This window comes from Pristis pectinata, chromosome 6, assembly GCF_009764475.1.
Source record: "Pristis pectinata isolate sPriPec2 chromosome 6, sPriPec2.1.pri, whole genome shotgun sequence".
Classification (NCBI taxonomy): domain Eukaryota; kingdom Metazoa; phylum Chordata; class Chondrichthyes; order Rhinopristiformes; family Pristidae; genus Pristis; species Pristis pectinata.
The window spans coordinates 26942968-26960371 of NC_067410.1; the positions used below are offsets into that span (position 1 = coordinate 26942968).

At 39.0% G+C, this 17404-nt stretch overlaps 1 protein-coding gene across 1 annotated transcript in view; it reads right to left on the reverse strand.

The window, feature by feature from the left end:
• cfap20dc (CFAP20 domain containing) overlaps positions 1-17404 on the reverse strand; it is a 263203-nt gene that overhangs the window by 204922 nt on the left and 40877 nt on the right. Inside the window, exon 4 of the mRNA XM_052017624.1 lies at positions 162-234. Coding sequence (XP_051873584.1) covers positions 162-234 — 73 coding nt within the window. The remainder of the gene's footprint in view (positions 1-161; positions 235-17404) is intronic.

The following is a 17404-nucleotide window of genomic DNA, read 5'->3' on the forward strand; positions in this document are numbered from 1 at the left end:
ATATACCAGTTGTTGAAAACTAACAATTAAATTAGCTTAATTACTTGAAGCCAGCCTAAGTCATTCTTGCAGGAGATACCACTTACAATTAATGAATACTATTTGTAGTAAAATTTATTAACTGTCTAACACATATAACATATAGCAATGTTCATCCTTACAGCAATTCTGTAGAGAAATCTTGTCCCACAGGCACACAGAGCTGTAATACAAGGAATCGCTGGATAAGGCCAACTAAAATGAAAGACAAAAATAAACACAAAAATTACTTATTTTTACCATGGATAACAATCAATGAAATACAAATGCTCAGAGACAATGACGTTAACAACTATGAGATTATCATTAAAAGGAAGGGAAGATGAATAACACAAAGGATGGTAGTGCCTCTAAAGGGAGATTGGTACAGTCTTGCTTATCACAAGTAATCTACTGGGGGATACTTCAATAGGAGATGAATGAAAGAGGAAGAGGGGCAGAAAACAGGAAAAGAAAAACAAAAGGGAATGCTAAGATGCACACTATAGAAGCAAAATACTGCTGGAAAACTGAAACAAACACAGAGAATGCTGTAAATAGCCAGTAAACCAGACAGGAAATATGGAGAAAAATACAGACAACTTTATAGGTTGATGACCCAGCACCAGAACTGGCCAATTCACAAACAGGGAGGTTGTTTATCTGAACCAGTTGAGTTTAATATCAAATCCAGAAGGCTGTAATGTGTCCAGATGAAATTCTTTTCCTTGAGCTTACTCTGGGCTATATTGCAACAGAAAAAGCTAAAGACTTCATCAGTGGGAATGGAATAGTGAATTAATAAACATCCTTGGTGTTGACCCTACCATGATATTTTCATTGTTCTCCCATTTTCTTGCAACTTGAACACATTTGACCTGTTTTCTCAGTTCTGATCAAAGGTCATTGGCCTAATGCATCAACTGTTTCTTTCACTACAGATGCTGCCTAACCTGCTGAGTATTTACTTGTTTGCAGTTTTTATTTCAGATTTCTAGCATCTGCAAAATTTTGCTTTTTGATTCCTTGATTCAATGCCCTTTCAAATAGCCTTGCAAGCCATTCAGCTGTTGTTTACTTAGCTTAATTGGGGATGAACAGCCACAACAGCAGTTTTCAAACGCAGAAAAGAAATTGGCAAGAATATTTTTCAGCTTATAACTACAGCGCCACGCAGACACTTAATGTTATATATTGACAAACATTGATCAAAAGACTATAACCCATAGAGATACAATATGATTCAAACAGCATTTCCTGGAGTTTCCTAAAGGAAGTATTTTTAGCCGAAGTCACTGACCGAGAAATCCTTCTCTGTGTTGGAGACCTCGAAAAGAATTTGTTTCCAAAAAGGTTTTGTGCTGATCATTATTACACAAAACAACTTCACTTAACCAAATCCAATTACCCATATAACAAATGCTTTCAATTGTAAACAAATATGGCACAATGAAGCAAATCTTAACTTACTTCATGGGGAAGTTTATAACTATTTTAATGTGACTTATTTGGAACTCAGCATGTGTGCATCTTTTGTCAATGTTTATTTCTACTAGTTTCACTGCAGATTGTGCTGAAGGAAGGCATTTTCCATTAAGTAAATTAAAGCATCAAACTTGAAGCACTATATGTGCTTCTGAATGGAGTAAAGTGTCACCTTTTATTTCAGACCTACATTCCTTTTAATAAAGGTGATGTTCTGATTCATTTAAGAAATACTAAAGAGATATGTTACTGCTTTGAGAATACATTAGAAATCACCAAATCACAGAAACAAAGGGAAAGAAATCAAGAAAAATTTAAATAAATTAAAATGGTTTGCATTAGTAATATAATTGTTGGAGATTTGAATTCTGCCTTCACCGAGTAATGGCTCTCAACATATGGGAATCGGTCCACATTTCCCAGTGTCTCACCATGAAACTTTATTGCCAGAGGTCCTTGGTCTTCTGGATGTCGAGAGTAAGGCTAATCCTCTCATATGTTTCCATGAACAAATCAATAATCAATTTGGAGCACTGCCTCTGGATGTGTGCAAATGCAAGTGTTGGCTGCATACTGCAGCTGACTACCAAGGTTAGGGGGACCTCAGTTCTGGAGTGTAAGCATTTTAGCTTGAATAGTTTCCCTTTAGCCCTGTAGTTCAGTTCTATTCCAGCTGGAAGCTCATAGAAGTGAAGTGCAGCATTGTTTGCTACCAGCGTTAATGATATTTGCTCGGTTGTGGACCTTTTGGTTAAGATCATGGCTTCAATGCCATCATGACACAAACAAAATTGAGATTAACTTCTGCAGACAGTAAGGCAATGATAAAATTCACCACCAGCTTCAGTGTGTCACCACAGCCTTTGCCTGACTGTAGAAATTAATATTTGAGGATAAAACCTGGCACAAAGCTCATGCTCTCCTATGTCTTTTGAAACTTGGATCACCTACAGCAGGCAACTCAAAGCACTAGAAAAATGCCACCAACACTCTCTCTGCAAAATTTTCCAAATCCAGTGGAAGGATAAATAAACCAGCGTCAGCAACCTCTCCTAAACTAATAGTGTGAAGAACCAGGCAAGTGATTTCTGCCACAAACAGGGTAGAGAATTTTGACGGTTCCTTGATAGGCCAGGCCACAAGTTCTACTGTTGACTACATCTACATTATACTTCTGTGGTAACAGCTTTCCTAAGTCTTAGTTTGTATACATGGACAAAATGACCACCAGCAGCATGGTAAGTAAAGGCACCCTGACATAGGTTTGGGTGAAGTAACTGGCATGGCGCGTCAGCTGCAAGTTATGGGCTGAAGGCACATAATAAAGAGAAGTGATTGAAGGTGAGGTGTACCATGTGAATTAAAGGGATAAGTACCTACTGATGGAATGAAGTAGATGGAGTACTGGTTGAGACTAGTGATGCAATTTGTCAAGAATGATACCCAAAAACATAAATCACTCATCTGGATAATTGATGCCAGCGAATAAGCCAGATCTTGCTGGGCCAGTCCCTTCACTCAGAATTGCTCCTTCAGACCCCCTACACCTGTATTTGACTGGTCTGAATATGGAGGGTCCATCAAACTGGTGTAAAGCATTTAAAACTCCAATTGTAAATCACCACATGCAGCTTTGCAGCTGCAACTTAAGAGATTTTAAATGTTTTTGATATTCAGAGAAAAGTTTGTCTTCAATAAATTTACTTCGATTTTAAAAGTAAAGATGTAAAAGCAACAGGGTAGTTGCAGAGGGTGACTTTAATTTCCCCAATATTGACTGGGACTCCCATAGTGCCAGAGGTTTAGATGGGGCAGAATTAGTTAGGTGCATCCAGAAGGGTTTCTAGACACAGTATTTCGATAATCCAACCAGGGAAGGGGCCATACTAGACCTTATATTGGGAAATGAGCCTGGCCAGGTGATTCTGGTTTCAGGAGCAGGATATTTTGGAAACGGTGATCATAACTCCACAAGTTTTCAGATAGTTGTGGATAAGACGACTGGACCTCAGGGGAAGTGCTGAATTGGGGAAAGGCTAATTAAAACAGTATTAGGCAGGAGCTAGGAGTAGTAGGTTGAAAGCAGCTGTTATTGGGTAAGACCACATTCGACATGTGGCAGTCGTTGAAAGGCCAGCTGGTCAGAATTCAAGACCAAAGTGTTCCTGTGAGGAAGAAAGACATGGTTGGCAAGGTTCAGGAGCCTTGGATGACAAGAGGTGTTGTAGGTTTAGTCAAAAAGGGAAAAGTATATAAGATTTAGGAAGCTAAAATCAGACAGGGCATTTGAAGAATATAAAGGAAGCAGGAGAGAACTTAAACAAGGAATCAGGAGTGCAAAATGGGGTCATGAAATGTTTTTGGAGTGAAGGAGAGTGACGAAAATAATTGATGAGGGCAGGGCAGTGGATGTTGTGTACGTATATTTTAGTAAAGCTTTTGACTAGGTCCCTCACGGTAGGCTGATCCAGAAGACTAAAGCACATGGGATCCTTGGAGACAATTTTGAACAGGGTTCAAAATTGGCTTGGCCATAGAAGACAGAGGGTAGTGGTGGAGGAGTGTTATTCTGACCAGCAGTGTTCCGCAAAAATCAATGCTGGGACCTCTGTTGCTTGTGATATATGAAAATGTAGTTGGGCTGATTGCCAATTTTTCTGTTGTCTGTGAACTGACCAATGTGGATAGTGAGAAAGGTTGTCAAAGGATTCATCAGCATATGGACCAGTTGGAAACGTGGGCAGGGAAATGGCAAATGGAATTTAATCCTGATTAAGTATGACGTATTGCACTTTGGGATGTCAAATGCAAGAGAAATTCATACAATAAATGGCAGGACCCTTAGAAGCATTGATGTACAGAAGGATTTTGGGGTGCATTCATAGCTCCCATTAGTGGCATCATAGGCGGATGCCATCTCCCTACCCCAACACTCATCTCTGGAGCACCTGGACAGTAAAGACACCAATATTAGACTATTGTTTATTGAATACAGCTCCACCTTCAATACTATAACTCCAAGGAAACTCATCACTAACCTCTGAGACCTGGGACCTAACACCTTCCTTTGCAACTGGATCTTTGACTTCAACAGACGGTAATCAGTAAGGAGAGGCAGCAACACCTCTGACACAATTATTCTCAACACGGGTGCCCCACAAGGCTGTGTCCTCAGCCCCCTAATCATCTGCAAGTTTAGAGATGATACCACCATAGTGGGCCGTATCTCAAATACAGATGAGTCGGAGTACAGGAAGGAGATAGAGAGCTTTAGTGACATGGTGTCAGTGCCAGCAAAACAAAAGAGCTGGTCATTGACTGCAGGAAAAGGGTGGTAGGAGGGGGGGCGGTGGTGCACATGCTCCCGTTTCAGGAAGGAGGGGCAGTGCACATGCTTCTGTCTACATCAACGTGCTGAGGTCAAGAGGGTTGAGAGCTTCAAGTTCCTAGGGGTGAACATCACCAATAGCCTGTCTTGGTCTAACCACGTTGACGCCAAGAAAGCTAACTAGCGCCTCTGCTTCCTCAGGAGGCTAAAGAAATTTGGCATGTCCCCTTTGACACTGACCAATTTTTATCAATGCGCCAGAGAAAGCATCCAGTCTGGATGCATCATGGCTTGGTACAGCAACTGCTCTGTGCATGACCGCAAGAAACTGCAGAGAGTTGTGGACACAGCTCAGCACATCATGGAAACCAACCTGCCCTCCATGGACTCTGTCCATACTTCTCGCTGCCTCAGTAAAGCAGCTGACCTGCTTGAATACTTGGTGCAAGGTCCTCATTAATAAAATCTCGACCCTGTTCTAAGCACCCCTCTAGGTGATCATGATATGATAAAAGGGGGGAATGAGGTGGTGTAGGATTAACAAACTATAATTCTATTCATATCTTAAGACGGATGAGAATTATGGCTGCTCGAAATACTGATTTAAAAAGTGTCCTTCAGGCCAGAACAGCCACACCACTGCTTTCCTGGGCTGGGTGCTGTGTGGTAATTGCTGTGTCTGGAATTTAACTGGATTCTCATTATGTTTGACTATGGAGATGATGGTCAATCTTAACGGGAAACAGGAAGGCTGTCTCAAACAATGAAGGTGATACCTGCCTTTGTCTCACCCGATTGCAAAACGATTAGCTGAACCTGGGGTGTGAGGCTGCTCTTTGTCCATCTGCAGTAGCCCTTTGTCCGTTTCCTGCTCAACCAAGAACTCCGGCGCCTGACTCGTTAAAGTATGCATGACAATGTTTGTATAAATTACTGTCTGCCCCCTCTGTACCTCGGAGAACTCCGCTGCAGGCTCCACGATAAATAAGGAGATTTCTCCCTAGCAATATATTGCTAAATAAACACGTTTGAAGTAAACTGTGGCACTGTGTGATCTTCCAACAGACAGAAGGGGAACTTCAAAATCAGGTTAACACAGCCAGCATAATCAAAGACCCCACCCACCCCAGACATTCTCTCTCCAATTCTGTCCATCAGGCAGAAGATACAAAAGCCTGAAAGTACGCAGCACCAGGCTCAAGGACAGCTTCTATCCCACTGTTATAATACCATTGAACAGTTCCCTAGTATGATAAAATGGACTCTAGACCTCACAATCAACCTCGTTATGACCTTGCACCTTATTGTCTACCTGCACTGCATTTTCTCTGTAGCTGTGACACTTTAATCTGCATTGTATTGTTTTACCTTGTACAACGTCAATGTACTGTGACAGTATGCAAAACAAGTTTTTCACTGTACCTCAGTACAAGTGACAATAATAAACCAGATCCAATTCCAACAAATAGATAAGGTGGTAAAGAATGCATATGGCATACTTGCCTTTATCGGTCAGGGTGCTGATTATGAAAGTCAGGAAATCATGTTGCAGCTGTATAAAACTTTGGCTAGGCCACATTTGGAGTATTCTATGCAGTTCTGATTACCGCATTACAGGAAGGATGTGGAGGCTTTGGAGAGGGTGCAAGAGGTTCACCTTGATGTTGCCTGAATGAGAGAGACTATAAAGAGAGATTGAATAAACTTGGATTGTTTTCTCTGGAGGGTCGGAGGCTGAGGGGCAACCTAATGGAACTACATAAAATTATGAGGGGTATAGACAGGGGAGATAGAGTCTTTTACCCAGTGGAAATGTCAAATACAAGAGCACAAAGCTTTAAGGTGAGAGGGGAAAAATTAACAGGAGATTTAAGAGGATATTCCCCGCGCACCACCCCCCTCCCCCCCCCCCCACAACACGCAGTATGGCAAGTGCCTGCAATGCACTGCCAGGGAAAGTGATTGAAGCAGATATGACAGCAATATTTGAGAGGTATTTAGACCGACACATCAACTGGCAGGAAATGGAGGATATAGACCATGAACAGGCAGATGGGATTAGTTTGGACTGACATCATGGTCAGCACAGGTATTTTGGGCCAAGGGGCGATAATGTTATACGTTCATTTGCTATCCTATGCTCCCAACTCCTAATTCCCTTAATGATTAAAAACCTACCTTTGTCAGCCATTGAATACTTTCAGGAATTCAGTTTCCACAGCTTAATCAGGCAAAGTATTCAGAATTTAAATTCTTCCTCATGTCAGTCTCAGATGGGTTCCAATTTATTCTGAAACTCTGACCTCTCCATGAAAGGAAACATCCTCTCAGCATTTAGCCCGTTAAGCCTCCTAAGAATTTTCATCGGTTTTGATAAATATCTCCTTCTATATATGGTAAATTTAGCAAAGGGGTGCAAGTCTCAAGCCTAAACTAATTCCACCATAATGAGTCCAATGTGTACTGATCCAATCAGGATTAGAGTCACAAAGGCAAATGCATGCTAGTTTTCATGTCCTTGTAAATGAATACAAACCAAGTACAATTAAATCAGTATCATTAACAAAAGCTCTAAATGTTGGCTAACTTCTGTCCCACATTCTCAAGAAACTGCTAAATACAACGCTCCGTTTTCTTTTCGTAAGTCAATATCCTACCCGAACTGCAAAATAGTCTTTATTAGTATAAATCACTATAGCCTCAGTTTTATTTCATTTTATGCTATTTGAATTTCAGATATCCATTTCGAAATTTTGTCAGAATTTCAGCTGTTTTGATTTGTCTGTGAAGTGGTACAATTGCAGTACTTTAAAGAAAACACGTTCAAGATCCCTTTGGAAATATTTACTGTAATTCTTGTGCCCATTGCATTGAAAGCACCAGATACAAAACAGTAATTAGGTTGCCCGCATTGGTAATAATTGCAATTAGGATCAGAAAATTACTGCAAGAACACATGCATAACAGGTGCTTAGGTAAAGAGAGTCTAATAACTCCGATTTCAAGGATTACAAAAAGAATGAAATCCACTGTTTGCTGTGGTTTAAAATAACATGAATAATTAATATTCCCATGTTAAACATCCCACATCCTATACATTAAGATGCTTCTCAGCTGGGCAATATAATCAATGCAATCAACAGCACCTTCATATCTTGAGGGCCCTAAAAAACAAAGGGCATAGCTCTTCAGCAAGATGTCATTAATTAAGATTTGGTGTATATAGGAAATTATGTCATTTCACAACATCAAATCCAACAAAAGAACATTATTGCTTTTAACAAAGAAAAATTATTTTCCATCTTTTCATAATGTACCTCACTTCCTGTGGGTAATGCAAGTTTTAAATAAAATTATAAAGCATGTAATTATCTCATTGGAAGAACCCAAAATATTTTGCAACCAACTGTTTTTGTTATGCACTGCAACAAGTTTTGAAATAGCGAGGAGTCCCACAACATAAAATCCTTTGTTGGTTGAAGGGGGAGCATTGTTGGGGCACCAAAAAGGTTTCCAGCTCAATAGTCTGAAATTTTAACTCAGTTTCTCTTTCCATAAATGCTGCCAGTAGTTTTTCTTCTTACATCAAGCATACACAGTGATTATGCCATCTCCTAGAATCAATATAATCAATACATTGAATGGCTTCCCCACCTATTCCCTCCATCTATCATCTCCAATTTTGTTTTGCTTTCTATAACTACCAATTGGTTATTTTACTCTATCTCTGGTGTAGGTTGCCACCCAGAAAATTGGGAGGGGTGGTGGTGCTGTTGATGATCAGGAGAAGAACAAATAGGATACAAGGAAATGAGTGGGGAAATGCAATTACTCTGAGGGCCAGCATGCACTTGGTGAGCCAAATGTCAGAAGGAAATAAGTAAAGGAAAAATCCCAAGCTGGGTTATATTAATACAAATGTGCATCAATGTGTCCCAATGAATTATCTTTATCTGCTACTGCAACAAAGGTGTTAAGGTGTCTATTTTTAAATATGGCAGCAAAGTGAAATTGTTTATGCATTGAATAATAAAAGGAAATCAATTTCAACACATTGGTGCAACTCCATGGAGATTTTTTTGTTAAGACTTCTAAGTACTGGCCCTTGCATAAAACCTACCTCACAGAGATACCTAATCTACAAACTCATCAACTCAAATCATATTTTAAATGGTCACATAAATAGATTTTGGAATGCCCTCAGGACTTTATTAGTATGTAATGATGTAACTCAAGCTTCCTTAAACAAAGCCCAAAACTCAGAATTCTTCCAAAACAAATTAACAGAAAATTTAAGAGTCTTCACATAATAATGCAAACAGACTCATTTGATAGAAGCTAAATGTCATCCAGTTAAGCTGACATATTTTGATTCGCGTTTGCATCATGTAACACAATATCAGGTTTCCTAAATTCATGGTCTTTGGATATTAAATTTTTTCTGGTCCTTTATACATTAGCTAAAGTTGGCATTATAAACAGGACAAGAAATTCTGCACCTTGGCCATATCTAGGATTGTATTCTATCCAGCCCTACTGGTACTAGAAGCAAACAACTCAATATGTTTGGCATGTTGACAGAAACCAATGCAAGGATGCTAATAGAATATCATAATAGATATCATTATTAGTCACATGTACATCGAAACACACAGTGAAATGCATCTTTTGCGTAGAGTGTTCTGGGGGCAGCCCGCAATCGTCGCCACATTTCTGGCGCCAACAAAGCACGTCCACAGCTTCCTAAGCTGTACGTATTTGGAACGTAGGAGGAAACCAAAGCACCCGGAGGAAACCCACGCAGACACGGGGAGAACGTACAAACTCCTTACAGACAGCGGATGGAATTGAACCTGGGTCTCTGGCGCTGTAATAGCATTATGCTAACCACACAATTGTGTGGTTAATCAGATTCAGAGACAGGTCAAAGTGGCAAACATCCCTTGTATTTCAAGAAACTTGCTTTGTAACATTTGGTATTGGCAACAGTTTGGGAAGGCAGTACACCCTAACCAAGTTCTAATCTTGTGACTAGAGCAACAACTGTTAGACATATTTGCAATCCAGCATAGTGGTGACAGATCTCTGTTGTGGCAGATCTTGGAGTTAGTGGCCAGCTGGAGTGCTCATCAGTATTTTGAGGAAAAAATACAACTCTCCCAATGTTGCAATCCCTGTGAAGGGGATTTGTCCCAACATGAGAGAAAAAAAATAAATTGACAGTCATTGAGTCTTAATTATATCGAATTATTTATTAATTATGATTATATAGAATCATAATAGTCATCCCCACACTTCGCTGGAATAGCTAAATATTTAAAAATTTTAAAAGCATCTGAATGTTTTGAAGACAATGAAAAACAAAGTTAAAACAAAAAAAAATAAGAATTCCAAATATTGGGAGGATATATCAAAAATTATTTTAAAACTAAAAGTCCATCTGAAAAGCTTTTATAATTACCAAACCCTTATCTATTCCTCTCATAGCAAGGAGAATACTCCTCATCTCTGGTCCACAACTTACATGCATGATCATTTCATAAGGTTTGTGCACGTAACCCAAGTCCATGCTCCCTTGCTAAATTCAATGAGGGGTCCAATATCTGAGTGCAGAATGCTGGTTTACAGAAATTTGTTGAGAGCACCTTCTGGATTTCCACTTTCTCACTGAAAGACAGCAGGAGTCAGAATCAAGCTCCATTTACCTGCAGACTAGATGTCAACTGAGCAGGGGGATGATCCGTGGATCGAGAGTTGAAGATGGATTGGCAGTGAGGTTAGAGAGCAGGGTACTGAGTTTAGGGAACATGGGGTGGGACCAGGTCCAGGTCTGGCAGTAATGAGAAGGGCTGGGTTGATGCCCAACAGCAGTGGTGGGGGTCACAGGTCTGAACTCCATTAGCAGGATTTGGAAAGTTCAGGGAGTAAGTAGTAGAAGACAACTTTTAAAATTCAGTTCTGATTATCTTTCTCTATTTGAATTGTATTGGCAAGGCAATTACTAAATTTACAAATTTGTACTCACTCATCTTTTCAGAAGTGAGGAAGAGAAAAATGTAAATGATATCCAATCGTAATCAAACAGCATCACAAATGGGTATAACTGAGAAGTAATCCACTAGTTTTGATTTTTTCATTTCACAATACAATTGGTGAAATTATTAAACATTCAGCCAAATGAATGAACACAAAGATCTTCTACAGATGTACCGTTGAAAGTCTGACTGGCTGCATCATGGTCTGGTGCAGCAATTTGAATACGTAGAATGTAAGAAGCTGCAGAGAGTAGTGGACTCAGCCAATACATCACAGGCACATCCCTCCTCACCATCAGTAGTTTCTACGTGAAGCGATGCCTCTATAAGGCAATGTCTATCATCAAAGACCCCCACCTTCCAGGCCATGACATCTTCTCACAGTTACCATCAGGCAGGAGGTACAGAAGCTTGAAGTCCCACACCACCAGTTTCAAGAACAGATACTTCCCTTCAACCATTCGGTTCTTGAACAGACCTGCACAACCCTAATCACTACCTCAGCACAGCAACACTACGACCACTTTGTGCTGCAATGGATGTTTTTGTTTGTTCTAATTGTGTTTTTTTTCTTGTATAATTTATGTTTAATTCATGTTTTTCCTGTGAATGTTGTATATCAGATGCTAAGTGCCTGCAATGCTGCTGCATGTAAGTTTTTCATTGCACCTGTGACTGAAAATAATGAGACCAATATTTTAAAATAAAACAAGAAACTGAAGCAAGCTATTATTTAGGTTGAACTAATTTTATTTTTGTGGAAATAAAATTCCACAATTTAGAAACAAATAAGTGCAGCATAATATTCAGCTTTCTGCAAGGCTAATTATTTTTTCTAGAATAGGTGCATCAACTCAAGAAGATAGTTTTCAGTGGGTTAATGGTCCAACTTATAATCACACTTCATATTCATTCATATACGTTTCAATTCATTTTGATGAAATTTTAAACAGCACAGGGTATGGATTTAATACACACCATTAATTGTGCATTATTAAATACTTTCATCTCCAACAAAGCAAACTGGATTTGAAAATCATTGAATGATGTTACAACGTTCAATGCAGCACAATCTCTGACCAAATACAATTTAACTGATCGTACAATGTGTATGTAATAAACCAGATCTTTCTAGACCTAGCCAGCTGCCCAGATTCACCACCCGCAATCCCCACATGCCTACACTTGTCTGGACCAGAGGCAAAGGCCCAATCTCGCTGGTCCTTTCAAACCAGAGTCACCAAAAAAGCAGTGATGAGTGCAGGAGCCCAGCCCCACAACTTCTCTAACAGGTTTTGACAGAAGGCAAAGCTGCAGGGGGCAAAACTTGTCTTCTGTCAAAAGTGTAACTGATTTTAGGTCTCTGACATTCAGGAGACATCCAAAAACAGCTAAAATTGAAGTAAATAATTATAAAAGATATTTTTTAAATTTGAAATGTTCTTTGACAACATCAAGCTAAAGAAATCAGATCAGAGAGACTGTTCCTCAGCACATTAGTGGGAATCCTAGCAAGACTAGGCCCTGCTGGAGCAGAGTAACAGATGCAGCACCATCTGTCATTCTGTAAGTTCTGGACTTTCTGTGCACACTTGTAATTTGGAACTTATTTTCATTCTAATGGCTGATGAGTCCCTTTAAAAAATATTAGCCACAGCCAGCATGATACTGCATTATACGAAACTTGAGTTCTACAATTCAAAAAGAGTAAATATCCAGTTTGACCCAGAAAACAGAACCTAAAGTTGGGGGAGGAGGGGGCAGAAGAATACAGCTAATCTAATTTGTCTTTCTTACTGTACTCTCCATTTGAAAGATCATAAATAGCATTTTGGCCATTACACACTACACAAACTGTGCCACTGCTGAGTACCCAAGGGAAAATAAATCCATGAATGGAACAAGGGATTTGTGAAAGAGAAAGGTCCAACAATTGAAGATTATGTCATGGATTAGGATCTGTTGGGGTTGAGAGAAATTTGAATCATAGCCTCAATGGGTCAAAAGGCTTGGGGCTTGTCAGGGCTAAGAAGGACAGTGGATAAAGGCCTGAAGGGGTCAAAAGTGAATGGACATGTCGAAGTAAAAAACATTCATGAATCAGGACTTGGGTGTAGGTGAGCAATTAAATTAAAGGGAACCACTTTATTTGGGTTACAAGTGCTAGCCTAGTTCCTGTTCAGGGAATCCTCTATTAAAGCTTACCAGATAGATCAAACACTGCTATTAAAAATTTTTTTTTTTTTTTTAAAGATTATTAAATGATAGGCACACCTCAGAACAACTTGGATAATTTAAGAGCATTGTATGGGAAATGACATCATAAGGTATATGCATATGGCAAAAAAAGTGTTTGATCAACACAGGTTCTGTCCAGGCATAAGTGCCAGTCTGAATTTCTGGAACAGTGCAATTCAATCTGGAAATCATTGTACTCTTACTTCACTTCAGAGAAAAAGATGATTTTCATATATAAATTGCCAAATAAAACTATGCTATGCAGGCATGTAGTGTCGCGGTTAGTGTAACACTTTACAGTGCCAGCAACCTGGGTTCAATTCTGGCCGCTGTAAGTAGTTTGTACGTTCTCCCCGTGTCTGTGTGGGTTTCCTGCGGGTGCTCCGGTTTCCTCCCACATTCCAAAGACGTACAGGTTAGGAAGTTGTGGGCATGCTGTGTTGGTGCCGGAAGCGTGGTGACACTTGTGGGCTGCCCCCAGAACACTATGTAAAAGATACATTTCGCTGTATGTTTCAATGTACATGTGACTAACAAAGATATCTTATCTCTCTATATAGGCTGATTACAGCTTCCAACTTAGCATCATGCTTTCATTACTACATTGAAGTGTTAACCTGCATTTTGTACCCAAATCCTGTAGTAAAGTTCCAAACTTCCACATGCCTCAGAATTGAAAGTACTATCACTAGGGAAAATTAATACAAATGCAACAAATTGGAAAGTACAGTACTAATTTACCTGGCCTACTTCATGAATCTTGTAATACAAAATTAACTCAAATTAGCCTGATCATCCAATACACATTACAGATTGCAGTAGAGTTTATTCTGCTTTTCATGAAAATACTCTCACAAGCTTAAACTGGCAAATTATTTTGATAAACATATAGTTTTCTGCCACAAACTATATGGAAAATCAACATAACTGTAGATAGAGACAAAAGTTCCCTGATTTTCCATTGTGTACTCTGCCTTTCATTCTCAATTTCAGTGCAAACTACATACATTATTTTAGTATTTTTTTCCGAACATCAGTTGTAATTCCTGTAAGTAGCTTTTAGTTTGTGTGCATGACCTTTTACATTGTGGTTTCAGAATTCATTTGTCTTGCATGCAATGTTTGACAAGTTCTTTTGTTGTTCAGTGCATGTCATCCATCAGAATTTAGTAAATGGACTTTTTGAAATAGTTACTGCAGACTCTGCCTGGGGCTTTTAAATATAATTAAGAAAGTTAGATCTGAGCTATTACCCATTAGCCTTTTGATACATAAATCAAACATAGTAGACTGCCTTCAGGAATTTTGCTGCATTTTATAGAAGTGCCTATGGGAATTTCAGACAATGGCAAGCTGTTATCTATATTCATTACAGAGAATAAATAAAAATGGCTAACAATGATTTTACAAAAAAAATGGTAACTAACTACCTTTTAACAAATTCCTTCTTGTTCTCCTCAATTCCATAAGGACTTATTTATAAACTACACAAGTACCACCTGGCTCATCAATTCTGCTCCAAACAGCTGATGTAATAAGTATCATAACCACCATGTTTCATTTGACCAGTCAGGTCATGTCCAACTAAAGCCCAAAAAGATTTTTAAAACTTAGGCAAGTTATGTGAAAACATTCCAGATATTCCTATTCATCCTTTAAAGGCAAATGAATATATTCCAAAACAACACACATTCCAAAATCACACCACTTTTTTGTTTGCAGCAAAAATACTCCAGTGGATCTGCAATCACCATATTTATTTGATATGGTGTTTCAAGTTCCATACAAAAGTTATTTTATAAATCATATTAATGTGATAACTTGCTTCAGGGGTTCATACTCTACTTAAAGAATACCCTTTGAACAGCTTATTTAATTCAAATAAGCTGTTTACACCGATATAGGCTTATCCCTTCACCCTATTTAACATACTAAATTTCCCTGCAGCCTTCTTTTCCCTAAATTTTAAGAACCAAAATCTCTTAAAACAAAAAGCTGCAAATGCTGGAAATATGATTTAAAAAACAGAAAATGATGGCATGCATAGACTGCAGATCATAGAGAGAAGAATGTAGGAGTTGCAAAATGCAGAGCAGTAAGACATACCAAGCAGGTCAGGCTGGCATGCTCTCCACTCTGAGGGGGGGAGAAAAAAAAGAGGGAAAGAAACACAAACAAATGGACCAATATCACAGATATCTGATACAGATGGAGAAAAGAAGTTACCTGAAGTTGTGGAATTCAGTTTTAAGTCCAGAAGGCTGCAACTTGCCCAGACAGGAGATGAGGTGCTGTTCCTCAAGCTTGTGTTGAGCCTCATTGTAACAGTACAGGAAACCACATACTGATATGTCAGAGTGGGAGTAGGATGGAGAACTAAAAATGACAGGCAACTTGAAGCTCAAGGTCACTCCTGTGGAGTGAATGCAGGTGCTCCGCAAATCACTCCCACTCTACAGCCTGACCTGGTGAATATTTCCAGCATTTTCCATTTTTATTTTAGATTTCCAACATCTACAGTTTTTTTTAAAATTTCCAGTCAAGAGGAGCCCGCCAATCAGTATACGTCCTTCTTCAATTTTTACCATTCAATAATTTAAAAGATTTCCAATCTTTCCTTTGTGTTAGTAATTTCTATTACAGATAAGGTTTCTTCAGTCTGTTTATTTTCAATCCATCCTCAGCAATATCAAAATCTGAAGCAGCACTAAATTGGCAACAGCCTTGAATTAACCAATTAGATTAAATCTAAATATATAATAGTCTGCTGCATATGTTCGATTGAAATCAGTGAAACTGAATTGCAGAAACAGAGATTATTGTCATATATTACCACATGGTGTGTTTAGCAAAAAGAACAGATGACAAATTTCTACCCCATTTAATCTTCCATCTATATTACATTGAACCAAACAAATTAGAAGCAATATACTAATCCTACACAACTTCTGCAATGTTGCAGTGCAAGAATCCAAAATTATTTAAGCCAAAATATTTGCTTGAGCATTTCTGCAAGTTTGAACAGATATAAAAGTTATCATATATTTAATATGAAAACTGCATTCCATTTTTTGATGCCGAGTTCTCCGAATTTATCATGGGTTTGTTGTTGCTAATGCAACTTGACTACCATGACAATTAATCATAAGTGATTAATGAAATTTTGATTATTGATGATCCTTCTAGTTTCTCAAAAACTATGAAATTGGAATCCTGTCATTGTAAAGCATGCGAATTTCTCTTCTAAAATTAAATCCCAGGTATATTGTGGTCAAATATTTTTCAGCTAGAACATAACATTGTCAAAATTGCAGAGTGATGCAATTTCATACACCACTGATTATGTAAAAGTGCAAACTACATAATCAAAATATCTTTTCCAAGTAGACATTTTCTGCAGCACTATCCAGTGGCATCAATGAGGTGTGGATGAACAGATGTAAGAAAAAAAAGCCTTTCTCTTCACATTATGACTGAGGATTGGGTGGCTCAGTGTGGGTTTGCAGAACTACAATGTTGCTTCATATTTCCTCTGTGTGGTGGACTTTTGGGTGAGTGACACCAGCTGGTCAGGTGTAGAAAATCGGCAGACATGCCCAGAAATCCAAACAGAAAAGAAAAGCGACACCTGTCTGCAGACCAGATCCCCCTTAATGAAAGCATCATTTCCAACACCTCCACATCCTTTCTGCAATGCAGCAATCAGAACTGCACACAATACTCAAAAGGTGGTGCAACCAAAGTTTTATACAACTGCAACCTGACTTCCCAACTTTTATACTCAGCACCCTGATTCATGAAGGCAAGTATGTCATTGCCTGCTTTACCACCCTAGCTACTTGTATTGCCATTTTCAGGAAGCTATGGACTGGCACCACAAGATCTCTTTGCATATCAATGCTTCTAAGGGTCCTGCCATTTACTGTATACTTTGCTTTACATTTGACCTCCAAAGTGCAATATCTCACACTTTTCTAGAGTAAAGTGCATCTGCCATTTCTATCCTGCTGAATCCTTCGAAAACTGTCCTCAATATCCACAACTCCACCTTTTTTTGTGTCACCTGCAAACTTACTATCAGACCACCTGCATTTTCACCCAAATCGTGTACGTGTGCATGTTCCTCTGGCCTCAGCATCTGGGATATGCCCTCTTCTCGTTACTACCATCAGGAAGGAGGTACAGGAGCCTGAAGACCCACATTTAACGATTCAGGAGCAACCTCTTCCCATCCACCTGCAGATTTATGAAAGGTCCACGAAACCATGAACACTATTTCATTATTCTTTTTTACCCCCTA